Genomic DNA, 26187 nt, shown 5'->3' with positions numbered 1-26187 from the left:
CCCTCAAAAGGAACCTGAGACAGGGACTTGTGTGCGGAGGAGTTTCCTGGAAGCACAAGGAGGAGAGAAAATAATGTGAGAAAGGGAAGGGAAAAGCCACTAAGGTGCTGGTGAACAGGTTCTGCTGTGTAGAGCTGGGACTAGACCCACCAGGGAGATCGGAGGAACCGTGTGGAACGTACTGGAGAACTGTCCCTCTGGGGTCCTTGTCTAGGTAGCTGTGGGGTACTTCACTGCAGACTTGCCATCTAGCATTGCCCAAGGGCTTCCCCAAGGGCAAGTTTGGGTGTTCCCTCCCAGATGGCGCAGGTCCCCCTGATGCCAGAGCAAACTGGAAGGACATCAGCATCTGTATCACTGCCAAGAACCAAAGCTTCAGGTGAACACAGATGTGGGTCTAGGGGACACGGGTGGCGCATCAGCAGCAGCTTCTGGAACTTCCCTTCAACTGACTTCATGCTTAGAGGAGCCTGTTGGCAAAAATCACTGCGGCTTCCCCTTCTCCCACCAGCCCACAGAAATGTGAGCTCCACAAGGGGAGGACCATGTCTGTTTTATTTGCTGCTGGATCCTAGCACCTAAAAACCACCTGACGAAGGGCAGGTGGCCGTTAAATATTTGTTAAATGAATGAATGATTCCCTGTGGCTTGAATTTCCTGCCTGCCCCAGGCATTCATCTCTAAAAGCCCACCCCAGCCCTACCGGCTCCCAGAACCCAGGTCTCCGCCCCTCGTGGCTTGACAATCAGTCTGGCACATGGACGGAGTCATCTGCTAATTGGGAGGCTGGACAAGCCGGAGCTTCTCTAACTCAGTGTCATTCTTTTAACAGCCATAAAAATAACAACAGCTACCACTGGGGATCACCCACCTAACGCGGTTTCCCAACGCTTAGTGTGGTTTCCAGTGTTTAATCCTGACCACAAGCCCACAAGGTGGGCACTGCTATTGCCCTTGTTTCACAGGTGAAAAACTGAGGCAATAAACCCTAAAGTTGCTCACCAGAGGCCACACCTCTAGGAAGTGGCGGGGAGCCGGAATATTCACACTGATGACCCAGGTCCATAAACCAGAAAGGGGAAGTGCCTCACCCAGGGCCACTACCATGGTGACAGTTCTGCGGAGGCTTGTGGGCACCTGTCTCCCCGGGGGCCCCCTCCTCCATCTCGGAAGTAACTCAGGTTTTCTCAATCATATGTGAAGTGTGTTTTATAAACACAAATTTGCACCAAGCTCCCTGGCCCCAGTTCCCTGCTCAGAACGGCCAGCTGCTAGCTCTAGAAGCTCTAGTTTCTCAAGCTAGTTGGGAGCCCGCAGCTGGAGGCAGGGGAGCCCCAGGTCTCAACTCCACACCTCAGCAGATAGCATTTTGCTTCAGGGCTTACTGACCTGTGAAATGAATTCAAGCATCTTTTGGGAATTGAAAAACAGTGAGTGCAAAACGTTCCCATTCATAAAATAGTCTCCCAGTCTTGGATCCTGGTTCATTCATTCAGGTTTTGAAAAATATAGTTTCTGAGCTCAGGGTTTTTAAGTGCAGTGACACTGTATTTTAAAATTAGCTCCCCCGTTTCCAAAAAGGCCTGGATCTAACATTCTCCTCGGCACTTGGCTACAGGCTCCGGCCAGCTGGCTCCTGGGCAGATTCTCTCCTGGGGCTGCCATGGAGGGTGGCCAGGCTGAGCTCTGACCACTCGGGCTCCAGCAAGGAGGGCTGGGATCACCCCTGCCTCCTCCGTGCCCCCTTTATGTCCATGGTGAGGAGGTGAGTCGTGGGGATGGGGGCGGGGCAAATGAACTGAGGATGCTTTGAGGTCCTGGAGGCTGGGTCTTAAAAATCCAGCCTCATTCTGCTTCCCAGGGAAATGGTGAGAGCCCAAGGTCTTAGATTTGTTGTGGTTGCCCTATCCGGCAGCAGACATTGTTGGCCCTACTTCCAAAATATATCCATAGTCCTCTCGCCGTCACCTCCACCACTGCGCTCCTGGTCCAAACCATCTCTTCTTGTGTGAATTATCTTACCAGCCTCCTCAGTGGTCTCCCTGCTTCAGCCCTTGCCTAGTACAGTCTGTTATCCACAATGAAGGATCATGTCACCCTCCAAATGGCTTCTACCTCACAATAAGAACCCAGGTCTTCACGTGGCTTATAGGTCTTGCTCTGTTACTTCTGGCCTCATCCTCTCTACTTTTCCCTCTTCCATCCATTACCTGCTCCAGCTACACAGGTCTCCTTACTGTTCCTCAGGGACACAAAGCATGCTCCTACCTCAGGGCCTTTGCACTCCCTGTCCCCTTTCTCTGAACACTCTTCTTCTAGATCTTCTTCTTCATATTTTCTCTTCCAATATCACCTCCTCAGACAGGCCTCCCTCTCTCAGCCACCCCATCTAAAGTATGTTTCCCACCATTTTATGTATTCACTTTGCTTTACTTTTTCCATTCACTTATTGCTACCAGACATCATATGACATATGGTGTGTTTTTTCCCCTCAGTTTTGTATCCTCAGTGCCTAGCACAGTGTCTGGCACATATTAGGTGCTCAATAAATATTTTTGAATAAAAAAATCAATGCCTTCTTTAGTTCAAGAAAGCTATAGAAACTCTCTTGAGTATCAATTTCCTCAAGCCATGAAAATGGGGTAAAAAGGATGGTTTGTTGGGAGAATATATATTACTCTAGAAATTAAATTTATTAAATTTCAAAATTTTTGTTTTGAAATAACTTCAGATACACAGGAAAGTTGCAAATATAGTAAAATAATTCCCATATTATACCCTTCACCAATAGTCATTACATGTGAACGTTTTGCCACATTTCCCACCTCATTCTCTGAATACATACACATTATTCTTAAATTTACTTTTGAGCAGATAATGTATAAAGATGGTACAAAATAAACAGTGGAACATAAACTTCCCTCCTTCTCCATCCCACTTCATTCTGGCCCAGCTGCTACCATTTTCTTATATATTCTGTCAGAAATATTTGGTGTGTTTACAGCCATATAGGAAAGCACATGTATTTGTAGAGCATAAACTTCATCCACACACTTTTTTTTCTTCATGCAAAGCATACCAGACTCACTGTTCTACCCCTTGTTTTTTGTTTGTTTGTTTGTTTGTTTGTTTACGTAATCTCTATACCCAATGTGGGGCTCGAACTTACAATCCTGAGATCAAGAGTCCCACAGTCCACTGAATGAGCCAGCCAGGTCCCCCTGTACCTGGCCTTTTTTTTTTTTTTTTTTAAAGATTTGATTTATTTATTTGAGAGAGAAAAAGAGAGAATGAATGGGGGAGGGGCAGAGGGAAAGAATCTCAGGCAGACTCCCCACCAAGCATGGAGCGTGATGAGACCTGATTCTATGACCCAGGAATCATGTAAGCTGAAACTGAGAGTCTGATGCTTAACCGTCAGGTTGAGCCAGCCAGGAGCCCTTGCATCTTGCTTTTTCTATTCAACAATGTATTTTTAAGGTCTTCACACTGGTCCACCTGTATGTTTCTCCTCCTTTTCTTCACAGCCTCATGGTAGGTCCCATACGGACATATTTGAGCTTCTCTAACCAGATCCCCATTGATGGAAATTCAGGTTTTTTCCAGTCCTTTGCCGCTATAGACAATGCAGTCATGAAATCCTGTCATGTTGTCATTTGGGGCATCACCGGCAGGACAAATGACTAAAAGTGAAATTGCTGAGTAAAAAGTTCTCTCCTTTTCGATGTGGACAGATATCACCATGTTGCTTTTCAGGAAAGCTGCACCAGTTTATGTTCTTACCCACAACATGTGAAAATGTTTTCCTACATCCTTTATAACACAGCATGCTATCAATAATTTTTTGCTTTGACAGTTGGAAACTTAAAATATCACACTGCAGTTTTATTTTTGTTTCTTTTATTATAAGTGAAGATATTTTTCACATGTTGAAAAGCGATTGATACTATTTTTTATGAATTGCTTACTTATATGGTGGTGATTTCTCTAATGAACTGTTGCTTTTTCATTGATCTAGAGGAACTCATGATCTATGGAAGAAATGAGCTTGTTTTCTGGAACATGTGAATTTTTTTCACTGTTTGTTTGCCTTTTGACTTGTCAATGGTGACTCTTCTTTTTTTGCCATTCATTTATTTATTTTTTATTTCTATTATTTTTAAAGATTTATTTATTTATTTGAGAGAGAGAGAGAGAGAAAGAGAGCACGAGTGGGAGGGGCAGAAGAGAGAATCTCAAGCAGACTCCTCACTGAGCACAGAGCCAGACTCGAGGCTCCATCCCATGACCATGAGATCACCACCTGAGCTGAAACCAAGAGCTGGACGCTTAACCAAATGCACCACCCAGGTGCTCCTTCAGTAGTTTATTTTTTACTCAAAAACTTCTGTATAGTCAAATGTGTCAATCATTTCTTTTATGGCTTCTAATGCTTTATGATAAGGCTAGAAGGTCTTAACTGCTCCAAGATAATTTTATTTATTTATTTTTTTAAAGAGCTCAGATTTTTTTTTCCAAAGAGATTTTATTTATTTACTTGACAGAGAGATAGACAGAGCCAAAGAGCACAAATGGAAGGAAGGGCAGAGGGAGAGGGAGAGGGAGAAGCAGGCTCCCCACTGAGCAGGGAGCCCTACCTGGGGCTCGATCCTAGGACCCTGGGATTAAGACCCGAGCCAGAGGGAGATGCTCACCAGACTGAGCCAACCAGGTGCCCCTCCTTATCTAGTTTTAAAGTCTATTTCCTAAAAATTTTATTTATGTATTTATCTATCTATCTATCTATGACAGAAAGTGTCCTCACAAATGGGGTGGGGAGCAGAGGGAGAGGAAGAGCGAATCCCAAGCAGGGTCCCGCTCAGTACGGAGCCCAGCACAAGGCTGGAACTCACTCCCTGAGATCATGACCTGAGCCAAAATCAAGAGCTGGACACTGAACCACCTGGGCACCCAAGATCTTACTTATTTTTAAGTAATCTCTATGCATGACGAGGGGCTCAAATTCACAACCCTGAGACCAAGGGAGCCATCTAAGTAGCCCCAGCTGGGATTATTTTAAGAGTTAGAGCTCCAGCTTTGCTTTTTGCAATTCTTCATATGGTTTATTGAATAAACTATCTTTTATCCGCTGATTTGAAATGCCACTGTTAACACATGTTAAGTTCCCATATGTGCTTGAGTCTGTTCTTGTCACTTCTGTGCCATTGCTCCTTCCCTGTATATTCATGCAAGGGTCCCACTCTCTTCGGATGGTTGTAGCTTTCCAGCATATTTTGGTATTAAGTTAGACTATGTTCTATAAGATGATTTGGATGTAAGCTTCCCCTGGTTTTCCTCACCACCTGAGGGTGCAGACCTGAGGGAAGGCATGGTGTAAGGTTACCCCAAGACAGTCTGTATACCCAGCTTTAGACATAACGGTGCCTATTGACACTTTGGCTGGGATAAGGCATTGCATCATGCTGGCAACCAGAGACTCGGGTCCAAGTTCTGGCTTTGCCACTGAGAGCTGAGTGACTTTGACCAGCCCATCTTGCCCTTCAGAGCCTCTCCTTAGAGAAGGGCCTCCCTCTCATTTCCAGCAGTCTCCAGTTCTAAGAGCCTAGGGTGAGGGGCCTGGGGAGTACCAGGCAGGATTATGAAAGGACACCCTGTGCTCACTTCTACAGGAAGTCCCATAGATAACACAGGAGATTGGCTCGCTGGGGAACGGAAAGAGCCATTAAGCAAGAGACAAGACTGTTAACAGTCCCAGAGCTCGTGGGTTCTTGGGGGCAGCGGTTGCCCCATCACCAGGTCCAGGAGGCCAGGACTGTGTGCACGACTGGGAGTCTTTGAAGGTGGGAGCCCTCTGGAGTTGCAATGCTTCTTTTCTTTGGAGGGGTTGAGGATGGGAGGAGGAGTTGTCTGGGTCCCCATCTGGCTCCAATGACAAGGCTGAAAAGGTCTGAGCCCACTTTCCTCAAGAGTTTGGTCTAACAAGGGCACTTGGGCAGGGGACTGGGATAGATTGCCTACCTTAAATGGCCCTGTGACCTTGGGCAAGTCACCTGGCTTCTCAGAGCTGTGGGTTCTCTACTGAGTTAGGGGAGGAGAGAGGGTAACTAGGCTAGAGCAAGGCAGTAGGTGGTCTCTCAGACCCACCAGCTTGGACAACCTGGGTTCAGTGACCATCACGATTACTTGCAGTTAGTAAAGTAAGTGGAGTGAGGAGCAGACCCAGTTCCTTGCCCCTTTGGTGAGACAATGAAGGAATTGGGGGAAAGCCCAGCACAGTTGTCCCCTACCCCATTTTTCTTATGGGCTTTCCACTCCCTGACTCCAAGCCTGTCGTGCCTGCTCCCCTAACCCAGTCCCACAGCAGGGAGCTGGGATTCCCACAGTTGCCTGGGAGTAGGATCTATTTGCTCTCAAGTTTGGCTCCCAAATTCGTATGCTTTCTTGGGCAAGGAATGCGGGGAGAGGTGGGTAGACTTAGGGTGGGATGTGTGTTCCTGGTCACAGGGGCTTTTAACTTCAAGGGTGTGAGGCCACCTTGATCCAGAGAGGGGAATGTGGTGGAGGATGGAGGGGTGCCCTTGTGGGCTGGCTCCGAGGGGTGTTGCTCTGAGCAACTCTGAGCGGGCAGGGACCTTCGTACATGTGAACGACCTGTGAGGAATTGTCCTGTCAGACCCGTGAAGGGGTGGTCGGTGGTGGGAGCTGGCTGAGGAGGTGTGTGTGTGTGTGTATGTGTGTGCACCCATGTACACACATGTGAGGAGGGACTGAAGTTGTCCCCACTATCTCTGGTTAGTCATGCTTGGCCATGAAAAGGTGCAGACTATTTTTAGGGTATGCTATAAGGCTGTGAAGGGAGAGTTTGCTATCCCTGACTGATGGTGTTTGCACTTTGAGGCAGTGTTGGTGGTAGGGTACCTGCTGCCTTTCCACTCCAGGCCTCCTAACAAGCAAGGGGTGCCTCTGAGTGGCCCTCCAGGGAAAGAAGGACTGATCGCCGAGGCTGTGGAAGGGTGGGAGCCAGTGAGGTGTCCAGAAGGTCCTCCTTCTCTCCCTTCCTTCTTTCTTTCCTTCCCTCCTTCCCTCCTTCCTTTCTTGGAGAGAGAGAGAGAGAGAGAGAAGCAGGGGAGGAACAGAGGGGGGAGAGGCAGAGAGAGAGATAATGTCAAGATTCCTTGCTGAGCACAGAGCCTGACATGGGGGTCGATCTCACGACTTGGAGATCATGACCTAAGCTGAAACCAAGAGTTGGATGCTCAACCGAATGAGCCACCCAGATGCCCCAGAAGGTGCTGCTTTCTTATGAAACGCCAGCAGACTATTAGAAATGGGCTGTGGAGGTGCAGCCCGACCAGGAACTCCCTGAAAGACATGTCAAGAACATCCCATATCCTGGGATATGGCCACAGGGAATGTACTTTAGGATTCTAATTCCCTTTACTTGTGGGAGCCTGGCAGACTCAGTTATATGGCACATATATCATTATGAACTCTTCCCCCAGGGCTTCAGTTCTAGAAGCTTCTGTACTGAGAATCTTATCTTGCTGCCTCTTGTATGTTATCTCCAGCGGAAGTACATGTGCAACTTGAGTTTCCAAGCCTTTTTCCTTTTTTAAAAGATTTTATTTATCTGACAGAGAGAGAGAGAGAGAGAAAGAGACTGAAAGCCCAAGCAGGGAGAGGGGCAGAGGGAGAAGGAGAATCAGACTCCCTGCTGAGCTTGATCCAGGGACTCTGGGCTCATGACCTGAATCAAAGGCAGGTTCTTCACTGACTAAGCCACCCAGGTGCCCCGAGTTCCCAAGTCTTACACCAACAAGCAAAGCAGGCTCACTCCGCCCTGCTCCAGAAGCCCCGTCCCACACATGCTCTGTCCCGCATTCCACACAGGGGCCTTTGGCCACCAAGGAGGTCCCTCTCCAGGAAGTGGTCTTAGGAGAGCCTACGCCAGTTCTGCTACTGAGCCTTCCTCCCTCGGTTTCCTCACAGGTCAAGTGGGAGGAAACTTTATCTGCACAGTACTCAGCTCAGCTTTGCCGAGGCTCCAGTGGAATGTCACGTGCCCCACACCCCCACCCCCGCCATGGGATGACCACCATTGTGAATGCCAACTTTACCCAGCAGACCCTGTGTGGTGGAAAATTTACAAGCTAGACGAATAACACACTCTCTGAGAACATGACTCATGCTAAGAAAAAGCAAAGCGGGAAAGGGAGGTCGGCCATGCCGGGAATGGGAGGTGGTGTTTCAACTTCAGTGATCCGGTCCCATCCTCACGGCAACTCTGTGGGGTAGATATCAGGCCAGTGTTCCCGTAAGGAAGCCAAGAGGCGGGAAGGTTAAGTGACTTGCCCAAGTTCACACAGCTCGCCAGAGGCAGACCTCGGAGAGGCAGAGGTCTGTCTGACACAGAGCACTGGGACTGAAAATCCCTTCCTCTCTTGGGCCTCCTTTCCCACATCCATGAATCAAGATGGTGGGATGGACTGACAGGGAGAAGGCACACATCTTCCCAATTTATCTACTGGAACCAGTGTCTCATAGCAGGATGGCTCACTGCCGTGCCGGCATTCAGCTGGTACTCAGTAAATGCTTGTCACTCAAGCGCACATTAGATCATGGGAACGGTTTGGGCAGAAGGACGTCTTTTTGGCGGAGGTATGCTGTACTGCTAACTGTTCTTTGTGGGGGGAGAAAGCCCTGATTTGTAGTGTTTGCTGGCTTACATGGTGCAAATACTCCCATGGCGGCTGAGCTAGGAAAAAAGGCGCAGAGTTGGCTTTTGCAAAGCCCCTCAGATCTGGCTCCTCAGTTTTCGTCGGTGATCTTAAAACTGCATCTGGGGGTGCCTGGGTGGCTCAGTTGGTTAAGCATTTACCTTCGGCTCAGGTCATGGTTCTGGGGTCCCGGGATCAAGTCCCGCATTGGGCTTCCTGCTTGGTGGGAAGCCTGCTTCTCCCTCTTCCTCTGCCCTTCCTCTGCCCTGGGTGCAGTCTCTCTCTCAAATAAACAAATAAATGAACACTTAAAACAAAAAAACCCTGCATCTGAAACAGACTTGGAAGGCTCCAAGAGAAACAAAGAGACAGCAAGTTGGAGAGAAACAGATGGAGAGATCAAACACCCAGGAAGAACCGGAGAGAAAGACTGGTGGAGAGAAAGAGAGAGAGACTCAATTTCACTTTAAAGCTTGGGGGGGGCCTCCACAGGCTGAGGGATTGCTTTAGTCAAATCCTGTGCACCCTGTGCCCCAGGGGAGGCTGGACCAGTGGTGCCAGAGCCCAGGGAGAAGCCCATCATCCCTCCCAGTCAGCCTGTCTGTGACCTTTCACCTCAGCAGAGAAAGCCGGGAGGGGTCTTCTTGTTCCTGCTGCCTCATGCCGCACATGTTCCTTTGTGCAAGTTGTTCACTGCTTTTAAATCCTACCTGCCTTCCTTAGGGCTTGGCTCCCGCCCTGGGCCATGCTGGAAGCTGCCTGCCCGTGGGCACATCAGGCCCCTCCCACTGCCCACTGTTGTAGGTGCCCCCCTTCCCCGCTTATTCCCCTTCCCCACCCCAGGGCAGGCCCAGAGAGTACCTCTTCCAGCCTCCAGCCTCCCTTTGTTCTGTCTTTGGGGGTCTCACCTAGACAAATCTTTATCCATCAGAATCCTTATCAATAGACCAACCTAAGACTTTCCGTAAGAGTTGGGAGGACCCCAATTCGTGAACTGGACAACGCTTACATGAGCGCCTACTGTGTGCTAAGGAGTGGGGAGCAATGGAGACCAAGCCACACAGTGACATCCTTAGGGGGAGCCCAGAGCATCATGGGGCCACAGTCTAGGGGGTACTGAACCCTGCTTGAAGCATGGGGGTGGCTGCAGGAAAGCCTTCTTGGAAGAGGTGGCCTCTTAGGTGAGGGAGGAAGAGGCATCAGCTGGGTGGGGGGATAAGAGAGTCAGGGAAGTTGGGGCAAAGGGAGCAAAGTAAGAGAGGATCTGATATTCCAGGAATGGAAGTGGTTCAGCAGGCTTGATGGGTGTGGGAGGGAGCAGGGTAAAGCAGGGGCAAGGCCGTAAGACCCACTGATTCCCTCCTGTGTGTGTCCAAGGAGCAGTCAGATGGTGTTGAGAAAAAGAGGACTGGAGGTCAGGTGAGAGGGTGGTGGGGGGCGGGTGGGGAGGCAGCGGTGGAGGGATCCTCCAAGGTGAGATTGAGGGAATGAGCTGGAGGAGTGGCAAGAGAGACAGCTCAGACAGTGAGACCCTGGACAACCCTGTGTCCCCATCCTCATCTCGAAACAGAATCAATCCTGCACAGGGCTCTTTCATATAACGGCCAAGGAAGACTTTTGATGAGCAAAGATCTAAAAGAGATGAGGGCACGTGGATAGCTTGAAGGAAAAGCATTCCAGACAGAAAAAACAGAAAGGACAAAGGCCTCATGCTGGAGGCCAGGAGGTGGGAGAGTGTCACGAGGTCCGAGAGGCCAGCTGGGGTCCAAGCAGCTCATCAGCTATGGCGTGTTTTCTCCAGGAGACCTGGGAGGGTTTTCAGCAGAGTGACTGTGTGCAGCACCCCACAACCCCTCACTATTTCTCTGTCCCCAGGCCCAAAGAGCATGGAGAGTGGACAGAGAGTACCCCGGAAGGGCCGCAGGCTAGGCTCCAGCCGCCGGCGGCAGATGCGAGAACCAGCTGACGGCCAGGATGCCCCCGTGGCCCCAGAACCGGAGTCCTCGTCCTCCCTGGCAGCCGCTGAGCTGCAGCGTTTCTTCCAGGACTGCGGGGCCAAGGAGAGGGGCTTCGTCACCCGTGAGGACCTGGCGGTGAGTCGGAGTCCCCAGCTCTTCCCCTAAATCCCTTTTTGGTGGCCTCCTGAGACTTCCTATCCCATAAAGCAGGGGAGGCCTGCTCTTCCCCCTTTCTCCCATCCAAAATATGCTCTCAAAGAGGAACTCCCATGCATTGTCCTTGGGAATGCAGACTGGTACAGCCACTGTGGCAAAAGTATAGAGGTTCCTCAGAAAATCTGAAATGGAAATACCATACTAGGGATGTACCCAAAGGAAACAAAAACAGTAATTCAAAAAGATATATGCAGCCCTATGTTCCTTGCTGTGTTATTTACAATAGCCAAGATATGGAAGCAACATAGTGTCCATTGGTACATAAATGAATAAGGAAGATGTGGCATATATACACAATGAAATATTCCTCAGCCACAAAAAAGAATGAGATCTTCTATTTTGTGACAACATGGATGGACCTAGAGGGTATTATGCTATGTGAAATGAGTCAGACAGAGAAAGCCAATGCTATATGATTTCACTCAGATGCAGAATCAAAAAACAAATGAACAAACCAAAGGCAGAAACAGACCCATAAATGCAGAGAACAAGTGGTTGCCTGAGGAAGGTGAGTGGAAGGACAGGCAAAATAGGTGAAGTGGGGGACACAGACTTTTAGTCGTGGAATGAGTAAGTCATGGGGATGAAAGGTACAGTACAAAGAATATAGTCAAGGGTACTGTAGCAGTGTTGTATGGTGGGAGCTACACTTGTGAGCACAATGTAACATACAGACTTGTCAGATTACTATGTTGTACACCTGGAACTAATGTAATACTGTGTGTCAATGATACTTCAGTTAAAATTTAATTAATTAGGGGCACCAGGGTGGCTCAGTTGGTTAAGCACCTGACTCTTGGTTTCAGCTCAGGTCATGACCTCAGGGTTGTGAGATTAAACCCCATATTGGGCTCTGTGCTGAGCATGGAGTCTGCTTAAAATTCTCTCTCCCTCTTTCTCTCTGCTCCGTCTCATTCTCTCTCCCTCTCTGGAAAAAAACAATAACACCCATTAATTAATTAATTTTAAAAAATATAAAGATCAGTAGGCAAAAAGCATAGTTTGCATATTGGTGTTTATGCTCCTCTGCAAAGGAATATTCTTTGTGTTAAATGACAAGCACACATGTTTTCTGAGACAAATCAATAAATGTCATAAAATTTGCCCTCAGATAAGTTGAGGAATTTGTTTATACTAATATGTAAATGGCTGATAAGGCAGTATGTGTTCTGCTCTTTCAGAAACATTTGCATTTTAACAAAGGAAAGGACTTCAAGCCAAAGAAGGAACTTGCAAGTGATACAATTCTAGGCCTATGGAGCAGGGAAGTTTATCCTGGGGAGCAGAGTCCTGAAAATCAAACCATGTCAATGACTAGAAACATCAATGACAAGACCAGCCATGGTTGGTCCCTATAAGGAGTCTTAGGCTCTGGCCCAGACCAACATTGACCAATTTTTCTTTGGTTTTTCCTCATTCTCTGCAAAAGGGTCTATGTGGGTTGCTGGAGTCTTCCTGGGCCTACCGTCTCCTCTGGATACTGCTCCATGCTCCAGACTTTGTCCTGCCCCCATCAGAACTGAGTTTTCCTGTGGTCTGTCCTCGGGGCCACAACAAGGAACCAATGGATGTTGTTGAAATAGAATTTTCAGGGGTGCCTGACAGTGGAGCATGTGCCTCTTTATTTCAGGGGTCATGAGTTCATGTCCTATGTTGGGCATAGAGATTACTTAAAAATAAATAAATAAAGAATGACTTTCTCAGAGGGGCCTTCACCAACTCCCTTGAGCAGAGGGAGCAGCAGGCTGAGGCAGAAGCAAATTGCCTGCTGAGTGAGGAGCCCGATGTGGGGACTAGATCCCAGGACCTTGAGATCATGACCTGAGCTGAAGGCAGACACTTAGCCAACTGAACCCTGCAGGCATCCTTATATATAATTTTCAAAAGGGTAAAAAAAGTAAATATAAAATCAAGTAAGTATAAAATCAACACTTACCAAAGGTTTTATCTAATTAATTTTTATTACTAATTAATGAAGGAACCAATAAGATGTTACAACTGGCCCAAAAAACTAGCATGTGAGAAGCTAGGCTACAGTATTTAAAGGCAATTTGACAAGAGACTGTTAGGATAAGATTGCTGAGTTCAATTTTTAACATGGCTGATGTCCAACAGGTCGTAAATCTTTAGGGTTATCTGTTGTCCTACACAAAAATTTTCATCTCTCCCAGGCAAAAATCTGCAAGTTAACAAGTAACTTCAGCAAGTCTGGGACTTTAATTAAAGATAAACAATGAGATGGACTGAGTGCATTCCTCTAGTCTAGACAATGCTTGAGAGGACATGCTCTCTACCTTTTGGCCCAGTTTCCCAGTTTCCAATTATTCAGATAATTTTCTGTGATGATAAATGATCTCCTGATATAAAAAAGCCTATTCTCATTCCCCCTATTTCCATCAGCTCAGCATCCTTGAGTTTGCTCTACAAATCTAGACTTTGAAAGTATGAAGTCATTTTAGCTTCTGTCCCTAAGTTTTCATACAGAATCTTAGCTTAAAAACCCCTGGTATTTGCTCTTCTACCTAGAGTGAATGTCTGTTCCAGTTTGCCTCAGGCTGAATGGATGCCTGGGATGTGGAACTTTCAGTGTTAAAACTGGGAACATCTGGGGCAGACTGGGTCCAGCTGGCCACCCTATTTCTATCCGCAGGACAGGAAACTAAACCCAAGACTCTTCAACTTTCACCTGTAGCCCCTATAAATGCAAAGGGTTTCCTTTCTTCTTGAGAGTCCCAATTTTTCTAAGGTTCTCTTCCTGCCTGGAAGCAGCCTTCCTTGTCAATTTTATACTTATTCGCCAACCTTCTGGGCCAGGCTGCTGGGATAAATAAAAACTTATTTAAAACCATCAACCCTGCTGGGAGGGTTTTGCAGACATTGGCTCCATGGCTGTTCCTTACAGCGGACTTGTCACATCTGATTAAATGAGAATCATTCTTCAATGTGACACTCTAGTTACACAATTGATTCATCCAACTATATCCCAGCAAAAAAAAAAAAAGGACAGATTCTTATTGAATCAATAATTCTATCTCCATGGAAAGTCAGGAGGCCAGGAAGTGTCAGTTTCTGAATCAAGAGTGGGTCAGTGAGATTCAGATAACATTTACAATGTTTAACTTCAGTTTACAAAAGCAGTCAACTACCAAACTGAAGGTTAGAGATGGTTCAAGAAGACAGAGAAAAAACTTCCTCTTTGATCCATAAAGGTAGAACAATTAAAAAATAGTACCAGTTCTATCCCCGACAAATATCCACAACTCCATTTCCTTGAACCATTCATTCAGCTCTATGTCATTCGTTCCTGTTCTGTTGGATATTGAATGAGCTGGCCGTTTCTGGACTCAAGAGTCCTGGAAATTGTCAGTCTGCCAGCTTGGCTAAAGGTCCGCTAACATCAGCTCAGAATCCTTGTATCCAAGGGAAGCATCAATAGCTCACAGAACTGGGTCCAGTCCTTTTCTGCAAGGTGTTGGGTCTATCCCTGGTGGCCTGCAGCTCTCAACTGAGACTTTAGGCCAACATAGGAAAGGAGAAATAACTAGTGTTGGTGGTGAGAATGTAGAGAAAAGGGAACACTCGTGCTCTGTTGTGGGAATGTAAATTCGTGCAGTTACTCTGGAAAACAGTATGGTGGTGGCTCAAAAAATTAAAAATAGTTCTACCCTCGGGAATCCAGCAATCCCACTCCTAAATATTTACCCAAAGATAACAAAAACACTAATAAGAAAAGATAATCTGTACTGCCATGTTCACTGCAGCATTTTTTACAATAATAGCTAATGCACAGAAAGAACCTAAATGTTCATAGTCCTTCCAGGGTAGGAAACATTTTTGCTAATGAGACTGAAAAGCTGTGGTTATTTATTACATCACTAATAATATCAGAGTGGAAGAGAGTGAAGTTCTCTGTTGGGATACAACACAAAACTATTTTGTAGGGTTTGATTAGTGTTTCTCCTGAAGATAAGCACATATCATGGATCAGCAAACACACTGAGCAAACTCCAGGCCTTCCCATAAAGCAAGCAGTTTCTGAAATATTTATATGAATCGCATTTTATCTATGGAAACTTAGCCTAGGAAAGCCTGAACATCTCTGCTGATTTGACGGTTCTTCCCATGATGTTTTTTTCTCAACCCAAACCATATGTATCATATGTATATAAATATACATATGTAAAAATATATATGAGGTTAAATTTTAAAAAATTTTTATTTTTATTTATTGAATTTATTTTATTTTATTAAAGTTTATATTTATATTTAGTTTTTAAGTATATATATTTAAAAGTACGTATATAGGGGCGCCTGGGTGGCTCAGTGTGTTAAAGCCTCTGCGTTCGGCTCAGATCATGATCTCAGGGTCCTGGGATCCAGCCCCACATCGGGCTCTCTGCTCATCGGGGAGCCTGCTTCCTCCTCTCTCTCTCTCTGTCTGCCTCTCTGCCTACTTGTGATCTCTATCTGTCAAATAAATAAATAAAATCTTTTAAAAAAAGTACATATGTATACTTTATATATATATATATACTTTATATATATTTATGTGTATGTGTGTGTGTGTGAATATATATATATAAATTTAACCTCCACCCTCCTAACCCAAGCCATATACAACATTAGATTTTGTTACAGGTTAAACCCTCAGTTTTTTTTTTTTTTTTTAAGATTTTATTTATTTATTTGACAGAGAGAAATCACAAGTAAGCAGAGAGGCAGGCAGAGAGAGAGGAGGAAGCAGGCTCCCTGCTGAGCAGAAAGCCCGATGTGGGGCTCGAACCCAGGACCTGGGATCATGACCTGAGCCGAAGGCAGCGGCTTAACCCACTGAGCCACCCAGGCGCCCCTAAACCCTCAGTTTTTATTTTCATCTACATGCAACAAATACAGCAAGATTTATCTTTAGCGATAATAATCAGCTCATTATCTTTTAGGAGCGGGTGTTAAACGTAACACAGTATTTAATCCTTTTATCATATTAATAAAACTTAATGAGCTTTTAAAATACGTTGTAAGTTATCTATATTACCCAAAAGAACATTAGAAATAATTCAGCATCGGGGATTTGAAGAATTTCCTTATAATTTTTGAAAATTATTTTTTCACATATTTTTTATTGAGGCATAATTGATATAATATTATATTAGCTTTAGGTATACAGTGTCATGATTTGATATCTGTCCCTGCTGCAAAACGATCACCACAATAAGTCTAGTTAACAGCCTTCACCATACAGTTACAAAATTTCTTTTCTTGTGATGAGAGCTTTCAAGATTTATTCTCCTACTTTCAAAGATGCAATTCAGTATTATTAACTATTGTCACCATGCTGTACATTACATTCCCATGACATATTCATTTTATAACTGGAAATTGTACTTTTTTTGACAACCCCCCCCATCCGCCTCAGGGATTGCCCAATGTGTTCTCTGTATTCATGAGCTCTGTTCTTCGGTTTATTTGTTGGTTGGTTGGTTGGTTGGTTGGTTGGTTGGTTGGTTTTAGATTCCACATATAAGTGAGTTCATTCAGTATTTATCTTTTTCTGTCTGGTATAATTCACTTAGCACAGTGCCCTCAAGGTCCATCCATGTTGTTGCAAATGGTAAGATTTCATTCTTTTATAGGCTGAGTAAGGTTCCATCCTGTATATATGCCATATCTTTATCCATTCATCCTTCTATGAACATTTAGGTTCTTTCTGTACATTAGCTATTACTGTAAATAATGCTGCAGTGAACATGGCAGTACAGATATCTTTTCTTATTAGCGTTTTTGTTATCTTATGTACATATTTAGGAGTGGGATTGCTGGATTCCCAAGGGTAGTTCTATTTTTAATTTTTTGAGCCACCACCATACTGTTTTCCAGAGTGACTGCACGAATTTACATTCCCACAACAGAGCACGAGTGTTCCCTTTTCTCCACATCCTCACCACCAACACTTGTTATTTATTGCCCATCCTGCTCTTATAAGTGGTGAAGTATTTAATAGATACAGAGGATATCCTAAATTTTTTTTTCTAGATTTAGGATCTTATATTGGGAAGGCAAAATCAGAAGAGCTATCAGAGAACATTTTGGCCACTGGATTAAGATAGGATCATAGGACTCCTCAAACTCAACACACACAAAACAGACAATCATATTAAAAAAATGGGCAGAAGACATGAACAGACACTTCTCCAATGAAGACATACAAATGGCTATCAGACACATGAAAAAATCTTCATCATCACTAGCCATCAGGGAGATTCAAATTAAAACCACATTGAGATACCACCTCACACCAGTTAGAATGGCCAAAATTAGCAAGACAGGAAACAACATGTGTTGGAGAGGATGTGTAGAAAGGGGAACCCTCTTACATTGTTGGTGGGAATGCAAGTTGGTGCAGCCACTTTGGAAAACAGTGTGAAGATTCCTCAAGAAATTAAAAAATAGAGCTTCCCTATGACCCTGCAATTGCACTACTGGGTATTTACCCCAAAGATACAGATGTAGTGAAAAGAAGGGCCATCTGTACCCCAAAGTTTATAGCAGCAATGGCCATGGTCGCCAAACTGTGGAAAGAACCAAGATGCCCTTCAACGGACGAATGGATAAGGAAGATGTGGTCCATATACACTATGGAGTATTATGCCTCCATCAGAAAGGATAAAAGCCCAACTTTTGTAGCAACATGGATGGGACTGGAAGAGATTATGCTGAGTGAAATAAGTCAAGCAGAGAGAGTCAATTATCATATGGCTTCACTTATTTGTGGAGCATAACAAATAGCATGGAGGACAGGGGAGATGGAGAGGAGAAGGGAGTTGAGGGAAATTGGAAGGTGAGGTGAACCATGAGAGACTGTGGACTCTGAGGGTTTTGAAGGGGCGGGGGGGTGGGAGGTTGTGGGAACCAGGTGGTGGGTATTAGAGAGGGCACGGATTGCATGGAGCACTGGGTGTGGTGCAAAAACAATGAATACTGTTACGCTGAAAAGAAATTAAAAAAAAAGAAAAAAGAAAAAAAAAGATAGGATCATAGGAATCTGAGAAATAGTACTTGGCTACCTGTTGAATCAAAATGACAATAAAATAAAATATTTTGAGATAAACATTGAAGAAGGTAACATGATTACAAGAATATTTAGCTCTTTTATAAGAGAGGTGACTTCAATTTTTTATTTTCATTTTTTTTTTTTTACTTGAAAACATGATCGGGCGCCTGGGTGGCTCGGTGGGTTAAAGCCGCTGCCTTCGGCTCAGGTCATGATCCCAGGGTTCTGGGATCGAGCCCCGCATCGGGCTCTCTGCTCGGCAGGGAGCCTGCTTCCCTTCCTCTCTCTCTCTGCCTGCCTCTCTGCCTACTTGTGATCTCTGTCTGTCAAATAAATAAATAAAATCTTAAAAAAAAAAAAAAAGAAAACATGATCAAGCCAGAATAAAGTAGAGAAATTTACTCTGTTGACATAGGGAATCATTTATTTGGGCAGGCAATTTACAGAAGATAAACAGTAGCTTCTTTTTAACTCTTGCTAAGAGCTCTATGATCAATTTATCATTTTAATAGAGATAGAGCTGAAATCTAATTTTGCATTAAAATAACACGTGGCAGTAAAACATTCACAATTTTAAAAAATTATTTAAAACCATCAAAGCTGAGCCAAATTTGGCACTTGGTAAAGTGTTAACATGTTTCACAGCTTATTTTCAGATTTAGGTCTTATAAATCAAGGCAACTAAGATTCCCTCTCAGCAAACCCTCCACAACGGTCTCTATCCAATTCAGATTTGCATTTTCATCCCTTTTCATGTTCTAGAACAATCAGACACTTATGACAAAACCACCTCCTTATTCTTTGGAAAGTCAAAATGTATCCCATTTTCCTCGCTGTATCTCTCTGTCCCTGTTGGTCCTGGTATAGTCTCAAACATCTGTAGTGATTGTAACTTTCAAACAAAGAAACCAACCTCTTTTTCACAGAAAGAGCTGGGATACAAGTGAGCACTGTCTGTGTCATTCAAGCATTTTAGTAGACTTAGCCAAGCTCACAGACATAACACAACATTTTACAGTCACACATATCCCTTGCACAAGTTTTTAAAAGGTTGTCATAAAAGGGGCACCTGGATGGCTCAGTCGCTTAAGCATCTACCTTCGGCTGTGGTCATGATCCCAGGGTCCCAGGATCAAACCCCGCATCAGGCTCCCTGCTCAGCAGGGAGTTTGCTTATCCCTCTACTTCTGCCCCTACCCCCAGCTTGTGCTCTTCCCCGCTCCTGTCTCAAATAAATAAATAAATAAATAAAATCTTTTTAAAAAATTGTCATAAAACATACATAACACAAAATTTGCCATCTTAAACATTTTATGTGTAGAGTTCAGAGGCATTAGGTATATTTTACAATATTGTGCAAGCATCACCACCACCATTTCCAGATCTTCTTCATCTTCCCCATCTCTGTCCCAATTAAACACTAACTCCCATTCTCCTTTCTCCCCATCCCCCAGTAACCCCCATTCTCCTTTCTGTCTCTATGTATTTGACCACTCTAGTCCCTCGTCTAAGTGGGAAAATATATTTGTCTTTTTGTGACCAGCTTCTTTACTTAGCATGATGTCTACTTAGCATGATGTCCTTAATGCTCATTCATGCTGTAACAGGGGTCAGAATTTCCTTCCTTTTTAAGGCTGAACAAAATATTCCACTGTATGTGTAGACCACATTTTGTCTTTCCGTTCATCCTTCAGTGGACATTCAGGTTCCTTTCATCATTTGGCTACTGTGAATAGTGCTGCTATGAACTTGGGTATGCAAATATCTCCTTGAGTCATGAGTCTCTGCTTTGCCTTGCACAACCATTTAAACAACAACAAAGATCAGCAAATCAGAGTTTCTGTTGCTTCTCAACCAAAAGACATTAGGTCTCTATCATGCATCCCACAAGGACCACCAATGACCAGTCCATAAAGTTGAATTCCCCACCATTACTGTCACCAAAAATGAAAACACAGTATCAGCAAGGAAAAAAAGGCAGACAACAACAACAAAAGAAACAGCAAACCCAAAGTTCTGTCACACATGGGATTCTCCCCAAGAGCCAAGGGAGGAAGGGCTTGGGTTTCCTGAAGCCCACGAGGGGCCCTTCTTCAGCATCCATGTTATTTGGTTCTGAATGGCTGAGTTTAGTGGGGCATCTCTATGGAACCTCCAAAACTCTTTTTTTTTTTAAAGATTTTGTTTATATATTTGACAGAGAGATAGAGAGAGAGAGAGCACAAGTAGGCAGAGAGGAAGGCAGAGGGAGAAGGAGAAGCAGGCTTTCTGCTGAGCAGGGAGCCTGACGTGGGGCTCGATCCCAGGATCCTGGGATCATGACCTGAGCTGAAGGCAGCCGCTTAACCGATTGAGCCACACAGGCACCCCCAAAACTCTTTTTTAAAAGATTTTATTTATTTATTTGACAGAAGGAGAGAGCACCAGTGAGAGCAGGAGCAGGGCAGAGGGTCAGAGGGAGAGGAAGAAGCAAACTCCCTGCTCAGCAGGGAGCCCAAGGCAGGGCTGGATCCCAGGACCCCAGGATCATGACCTGAGCAGAAGGCTGATGCTTCATCGACTGAGCCACCCAGGCGCCCCACCAAAACTCTTAAAGTATAATTTTCAAGAAGATAAAATCAGGGGTGCCTGGGTGGCTCAGTGGGTTAAAGCCTCTGCCTTTGGCTCAGGTCATGATCCCAGAGTTGTGTGATCTCTGAGCAGAGAGCCTGCTTCCCCTCTCTCTCTGTCTGCCTCTCTGCCTACTTGTGATCTCTGTCTGTCAAATAAATAAATAAAATCTTAAAAAAAAGAAAGGAGATAAAATCATGACCCTTGGGCAAAAATAAAATAAATCCCACTCAAAGATTTTATTTAGCTCATTAATTAATGAGAGATGCCGTGAATGGTTGAAAGAGCATTTACAAAAAATACACAACTGGATATCAAAGAAGTGTTTAGAACGAGATTGCTGAGTTAGAGTTTTCAAAGCTTGTTAATGTACAACAGGCCATAAATCTATGAGGTTATCTATTCCAGTAGACAAAAATTATTTACATCTTTCCTGGACAAAATCTACAAGTTAATAGGTGACTTCATTTAGTCTGGGACTTCCAGTGTGTCCCAGGGGATGAAATGAAGTACATTCCTATGGTCCAGGAGATGCGTGGATGGCCTTTGTCCCTGTGGAATGCTGAAAGAACGTGCTGTCCACCTTTTGGACTTATTTTCAAGTTTTAGATAATTTGGGGGGGATACCGATAAACATTCTGGGGAGGATTAGCTACTGTCCTTTATTAGGATCCTAAAGGGATGAGACTCAGAACAGGTAAGTTTTGGTGTTGGATGGAGGAAGAGGAAAGGCATGGAGGGAGTTCGGGACCCTGCTGAGAGGGCCATCTTGGGTAGGGTTCCGGAGCCTCCAGTGTAGGTCCTGGGTCAGCTTGGGCTGGGACTCCAAAACTGGGGAGAGGGGAGGTAGGAGTGTCTGAACCCCTCTCTTTTTTGGAAGATGACCCCCAGGGTCTTCCCCAGTGAGAATAGTGCCAATTTACTTCTTCCTTGCAGGTGGCCAAGTTCAGCTTCCTGGGGAGTGAGGAGGAGCTGGAAATGATCTTTGACTGGGTGGATGTGGAGCAGAAGGGACGCCTCTCCCTGGAAGAATTCAGCTCTGGGCTCAGTATGTCTGTCCTGGGAGGGCCTCTGGGAACTTGCTGCCCAGCCAGACATCGCATGCAGCATGCCTGGCTCGGGGAGGCTGGGCTGACAGGAAATGCAACAGGGGACCTCCACAACACCCCCAAGAGCCGTTCAGGGCATGGATGGTGGTATGGTTTATACTGGTGATGAGAATCTAAGCCTGCGTGGGCAGGCAGTTGGTTTAAGACCAGGCTGGGGGACGCCTGGGTGGCTCAGTTGGTTGGACGACTGCCTTCGGCTCAGGTCATGATCCTGGAGTCCCAGGATCGAGTCCTGCATCGGGCTCCCGGCTCCGCGGGGAGTCCGCTTCTCTCTCTGACCTTCTCCTCGCTCATGCTCTCTCTCACTGTCTCTCTCTCAAATAAATAAATAAAATCTTTAAAAAAAAAAAAAAAAAAAAAAGACCAGGCTGGGCCTTAAGACTCTAGCCCAGGAGACCGACTTACTTCCTTTCCAATGAGCAAGAGCAGTTCATTGGCTGGGGGGTGGGGCAGAGGGGGTCCTATTAGCATCCCCCTTCTCCAAGGAGGCCTCCAGGCTTACTTTCTGATGCCTCACTTGTCTTCTCCCCAACAAAAGTTTCTCCCTTGAGCAAGAGCTTAAGCAAGTCCACATGCCTTGTTTCTGCCTGAGAAAGGTCACATTCTGGATTTGGTGAAGGGAATTCCAGGCCCCGGGAAGAAGTGAAGGGTGATATATAGTGGTTAGGGGCTTCCCAGGCCCTATGCCGCACTTTGGGCAGGGCTACTCCAACACCTGCTTCTCAACACAGGCCCCAAAGGACCTAAAAAGACCAAGGTCAGCAGGGCACAATATTTCCACTGATCTTCTCGATTCGGGGAAGGTGCGATGTCCTTGCCAAGACCCTGCAAAGTACAGCTCAGGCTCAAACTGCCGAGCCAACCAGAGTTCTCGGGTCTGCCAAGTCTCCAAAAGTTTGGGGGACAACGGAGAGGGAGGCCAGAAATCTGCACTTACAGCTCGTAAAATAGGCAGAATGTCTACCTTGAGTAGATTCCCAGGGACGATAGGATGAATGTATGAACATGGTCCTTTATCTATGTGACCAACACAGAATTATTTCCCCAAGGGCCAGAACTGGGCAAGATGGGAGATCAGGGGGCCAGGCCAACCCCACTCTGCTGCCTTTTGTCCCCTCTGTCCCACAGAGAACATCTTTGGCTCCAGCCTGAGCACCCACAGGCTCCACAGAAAGAGGCCACTGTCCTCCAAGAGAGAATCCGCAGCCGCCAGCTTCCCAGGGCTGGAGGAGGCCGACCCGGAGGAGAAGGAGGCATTCTTTGCCTTTATCCAGCAGCTGGGGGCAGGCCACTTACTTCCGGAGTAAGGCCAGCACTGTGTATGGAGGGGTGTGGGGGTGGGAGGACAGGGGCGGGCCATGCGCGGGCAGTAGGGTGGAGGACTCGCCTGGACCCGTGCCCAGCTGGGAGGCCACTGAATAAAGCTGGGAGCATATCCCGGTTTGGCCACATGTTAGCTGTGTGACTGTGGGCAAGTGGCCTAACCTTTGACATCTGTCTTCCAGCTGCAGTGCAATCGTAGGGACAATTATGGGATTCATTGGAATCTGTGTGGAGAGTGTATGCTCTCCAGGAGGCCCTCCTGCCCTTACTCGCTCTCTCCTCGCCCCCATCCGTCCTGCCCTATGTGATTGCTCCCCAGAATTAGTGGGTTGGGGTATCAGCCTCCCAAAGGTACTCATATTCTTAAAAACACGACTGCCCTAGGGTACCTTTCTTAACCAAAAAAGATGGAGTGATTCAGGTAGAGCAATGCCCTGGGCTGGACAGGTTTGGAGGAGGGGAGGGCATTTCCTCCAAGCTGTCTCAGGCTCTGGGCTCATGGGGTTCACTCATGCCCAGAGAAGAGGGAACTCTGCCTCTCCTCCCATACCCCCCAGACCCCTCTGGGTCTCTTAGTGCCAGCAAGGGACTCACACTTGCCTGTGTACCTACAGGCTCTGCCGGGACAAGCTCTCAGAGGGTGGGGCCAGGTGTTTGTTGTAGGACACGCCTGCTGGGACTGAGGGGACAGGCTGGAGGGGCAGGTGTGGTGGGGAGTCACTTACCCACTTGGCAGCTTAGCCCTGGATCAGCCCTCTGGCACCTGTCTTCATGACTTAATTAAATCCAGGTGAAAGCAACAGTAATTGAAAGTCAGCCGTGTGCCAGATCCCATGCTGGGACCTTCACTGGGCGTGGCTCATTCTCAATCGAACTTACCTCACCTGGCAGGTGACCGCCTCCCCACTGTACAAAGAAGCCCAGAGAGGGCACAGGAGTTGCCAGAAGTCACACAGCTGCAGAGTGGGAGAAGAGAGAAGGCCAATGGCAGTCCTGGGCTGTCAGGTTCCCAATCCTTACCCCTCCCCCTGGCATAATTCATCACCACATCACGGAGCAACAAAGTGCTGTGGGGGTTCAAGAAGGGAGAGGGTACATCTGGAAAAGGTTCCTGGAAGAGGTGGCAACTCAAGCTGCACCTAGTAGAGTATAAACAGATTTTTGTGGCCCAGGTGCCCATGTCTCTCAAAGTGTTGCCATGAAAGCGGAGAAGGTCTCTCTACCCCACTTCCAGGGCCCACCTCATACCTCAGGTCTGGCTGTCCCCCTTCCCCAGGCAGAAGGAGCTCTGGCAGCTGTGGAGGAAGCTGCGGCAGGAGGAGCCCCAGCTGGCAGGCAACCTGGAGGGCTTTCTGGCCAGGATGAGCAGCCGCCTGCAGGAGGCACGGGCTGACAAGGAGTTTCTGGAGCTGACCCTAAAGAAGTGAGTGGGGCTGGGCCGGGAGCGGGGGCACCTGATGTCTGGCATGGAGTATGTGCTGCTTACCTTTTAGCTGAGCATGAATGGAATTCCCTCAGGTCCAGAAGCCTGGAGCCCAGGAGTCCGAGGCAGACCTGGGGAGCTGGTTGGCAGGGCTGAGCTGGAAGGAGGGATGGCTTAGGAGACCTGTGGAGGAGGACAGAGCCGGGCCTTGAGGGGCAGTGGGAATGGCAAGTCCTCCACACAAGGCACCCACCTCAGGGGGCACTGCTCATGTAGATTACACCTGGTGACCCTGGGATGGGCGTGGACAGAGCACTGCCCCAGGTGGGAGGGTCTGTTTTAGGGGGTGGAGGATGGAGACAGTAGGAAGTAGGGACAGAGTGATGGGGCAAAGGGGACCATGTGACAGGGGAACAAATGTCTTGGTGATGGTTACAGGAGTCAGCATGGTGGGATCCTGGTGACCAATGTCAAGGGGGTACAAGTCAGGGACTGTTATTCGGATAACCGTTCTCAGGTGACAGGGTGACCATTGGCAGAGTGAGGTGAGCAGCGGGATGGACCCCAAACCCAGGCCCAGATCACCCCTGCCAGCAGCAGGGTCCCCAGGTACTCACCGGCCCCCCGGCCCCCCCACCCCCACCCCTTCCAGGCGGGACTCTGACCACCATCGAGAGGTCCAGCAGCTCTATGAGGAGATGGAACAGCAGATCCGCCGGGAGCAGCAGCAGCTGCAGGCTGAGGTGACCCCCCACCAGCAGCCCGACCCGACCCCAGCCCTGGGCTCCTCTGCTGGCTGAGTAGTGGGGCTGGACACTGGCCAGTGTGGGGCAGCAGGAGGCTGCTGGGAGTGGGCTGTCTCCCCGCCGACCAGCTGGGCCAGGTCTCACTCTCTAGGCCTCCACTGTGTTGCCACATCTCGGCCTGCACCAGGGAAGTGGTCCTGAGATCCAGCCTCGCCAGGACATCCCGGACCCCAGACCCCAGGCCTGGGTGGAGGTGGAGTGTGGGGAGGGCTGGCTTGGCTCTGCTGGGACTCAGAGGCAGCAGCACGGGGGCTGAAACCTCTCTGCTTCCCAGAGTGACTCCCGGGGCCTGGCCTTCAGCTCTCAGATGCAGGAGGTCTTGGAGGCCAAGGAGCGTGAATTTCAACGGCTGACGGAAGGCCAGAGGGAGGTGAGTGACAGCGCTCGCCTGGGAGCCCAGTCTCTGAGGAGTCACAGTCTGACACCCAGCTTCTGAGAATTCTGAGGGGGGCCGTTGGACTCCCATAGGAGAGTAGCCTCCTTCTCTGAGATGAGGCGAGGTAGTGCAGAGGGGCCACTGGAAAGGTCCAGGTTCAAATCCCTGCTGTTCCAATTAAGAGCCATGCAGATCTGAGGCAATAACTTGGCTCGTCTTGGCCTTAGTTTCTCTATCTGTAAAATGGGATGAGCTACATCTACAGTCTCTCCTAGGCTAGTTGTGTCAAATGAGCTAATAAAGGGGAAAGCACTTGGAAACAGAAAGGCACTGGGCCAACGTGAGGTCCCAGGATCGGAGAGGCTTAGGGTGAAGGTGGTAGTCAACTCTTGTCTCCAATATCAACTGAGTGACCTGGGGCAGGTTTTTAAGGTCTCTGAGCCTTGGTTTCCTCATCAGGGAATTTGATATCAGAACCCTTGCCCTAGAAGGCTACTGGGACGACTAGAGATACCCTGTTTTAGGGCCTAGCACGGCGCCTGGCACACAGTAGGCGCTTTATGCATCACAATTTGTACTGTCTCTGAATTCGACCAAGCTC

The 26187-nt window shown here is 47.1% G+C and overlaps 1 protein-coding gene across 3 annotated transcripts in view; it reads left to right on the top strand.

Annotated features, from left to right (window-relative positions):
- Positions 1 to 5766: 5766 nt before the first annotated feature.
- The window catches only part of RAB44 (RAB44, member RAS oncogene family), a 33746-nt gene continuing 13325 nt past the window's right edge, over positions 5767 to 26187 (top strand). For 2 of the 3 annotated variants that reach the window (XM_047734209.1, XM_047734208.1), the window contains exons 1-7: positions 5767 to 5840; positions 10593 to 10810; positions 21486 to 21597; positions 22787 to 22961; positions 24258 to 24404; positions 25057 to 25147; positions 25485 to 25580. In XM_047734209.1, the coding sequence (XP_047590165.1) occupies positions 10604 to 10810; positions 21486 to 21597; positions 22787 to 22961; positions 24258 to 24404; positions 25057 to 25147; positions 25485 to 25580 (828 nt within the window). In that variant the 5' untranslated portion in view covers positions 5767 to 5840; positions 10593 to 10603. Of the gene's footprint in view, positions 5841 to 10592; positions 10811 to 21128; positions 21247 to 21485; positions 21598 to 22786; positions 22962 to 24257; positions 24405 to 25056; positions 25148 to 25484; positions 25581 to 26187 lie in introns of those variants that run through there. The other variant, XM_047734210.1, reaches the window with a different exon arrangement.

This window comes from Lutra lutra, chromosome 6, assembly GCF_902655055.1.
Source record: "Lutra lutra chromosome 6, mLutLut1.2, whole genome shotgun sequence".
NCBI classification, from domain to species: Eukaryota; Metazoa; Chordata; class Mammalia; order Carnivora; family Mustelidae; genus Lutra; species Lutra lutra.
The sequence above is the reverse complement of the archived record's forward strand: the minus strand, read 5'-3'. Positions and strand labels throughout refer to the sequence as shown.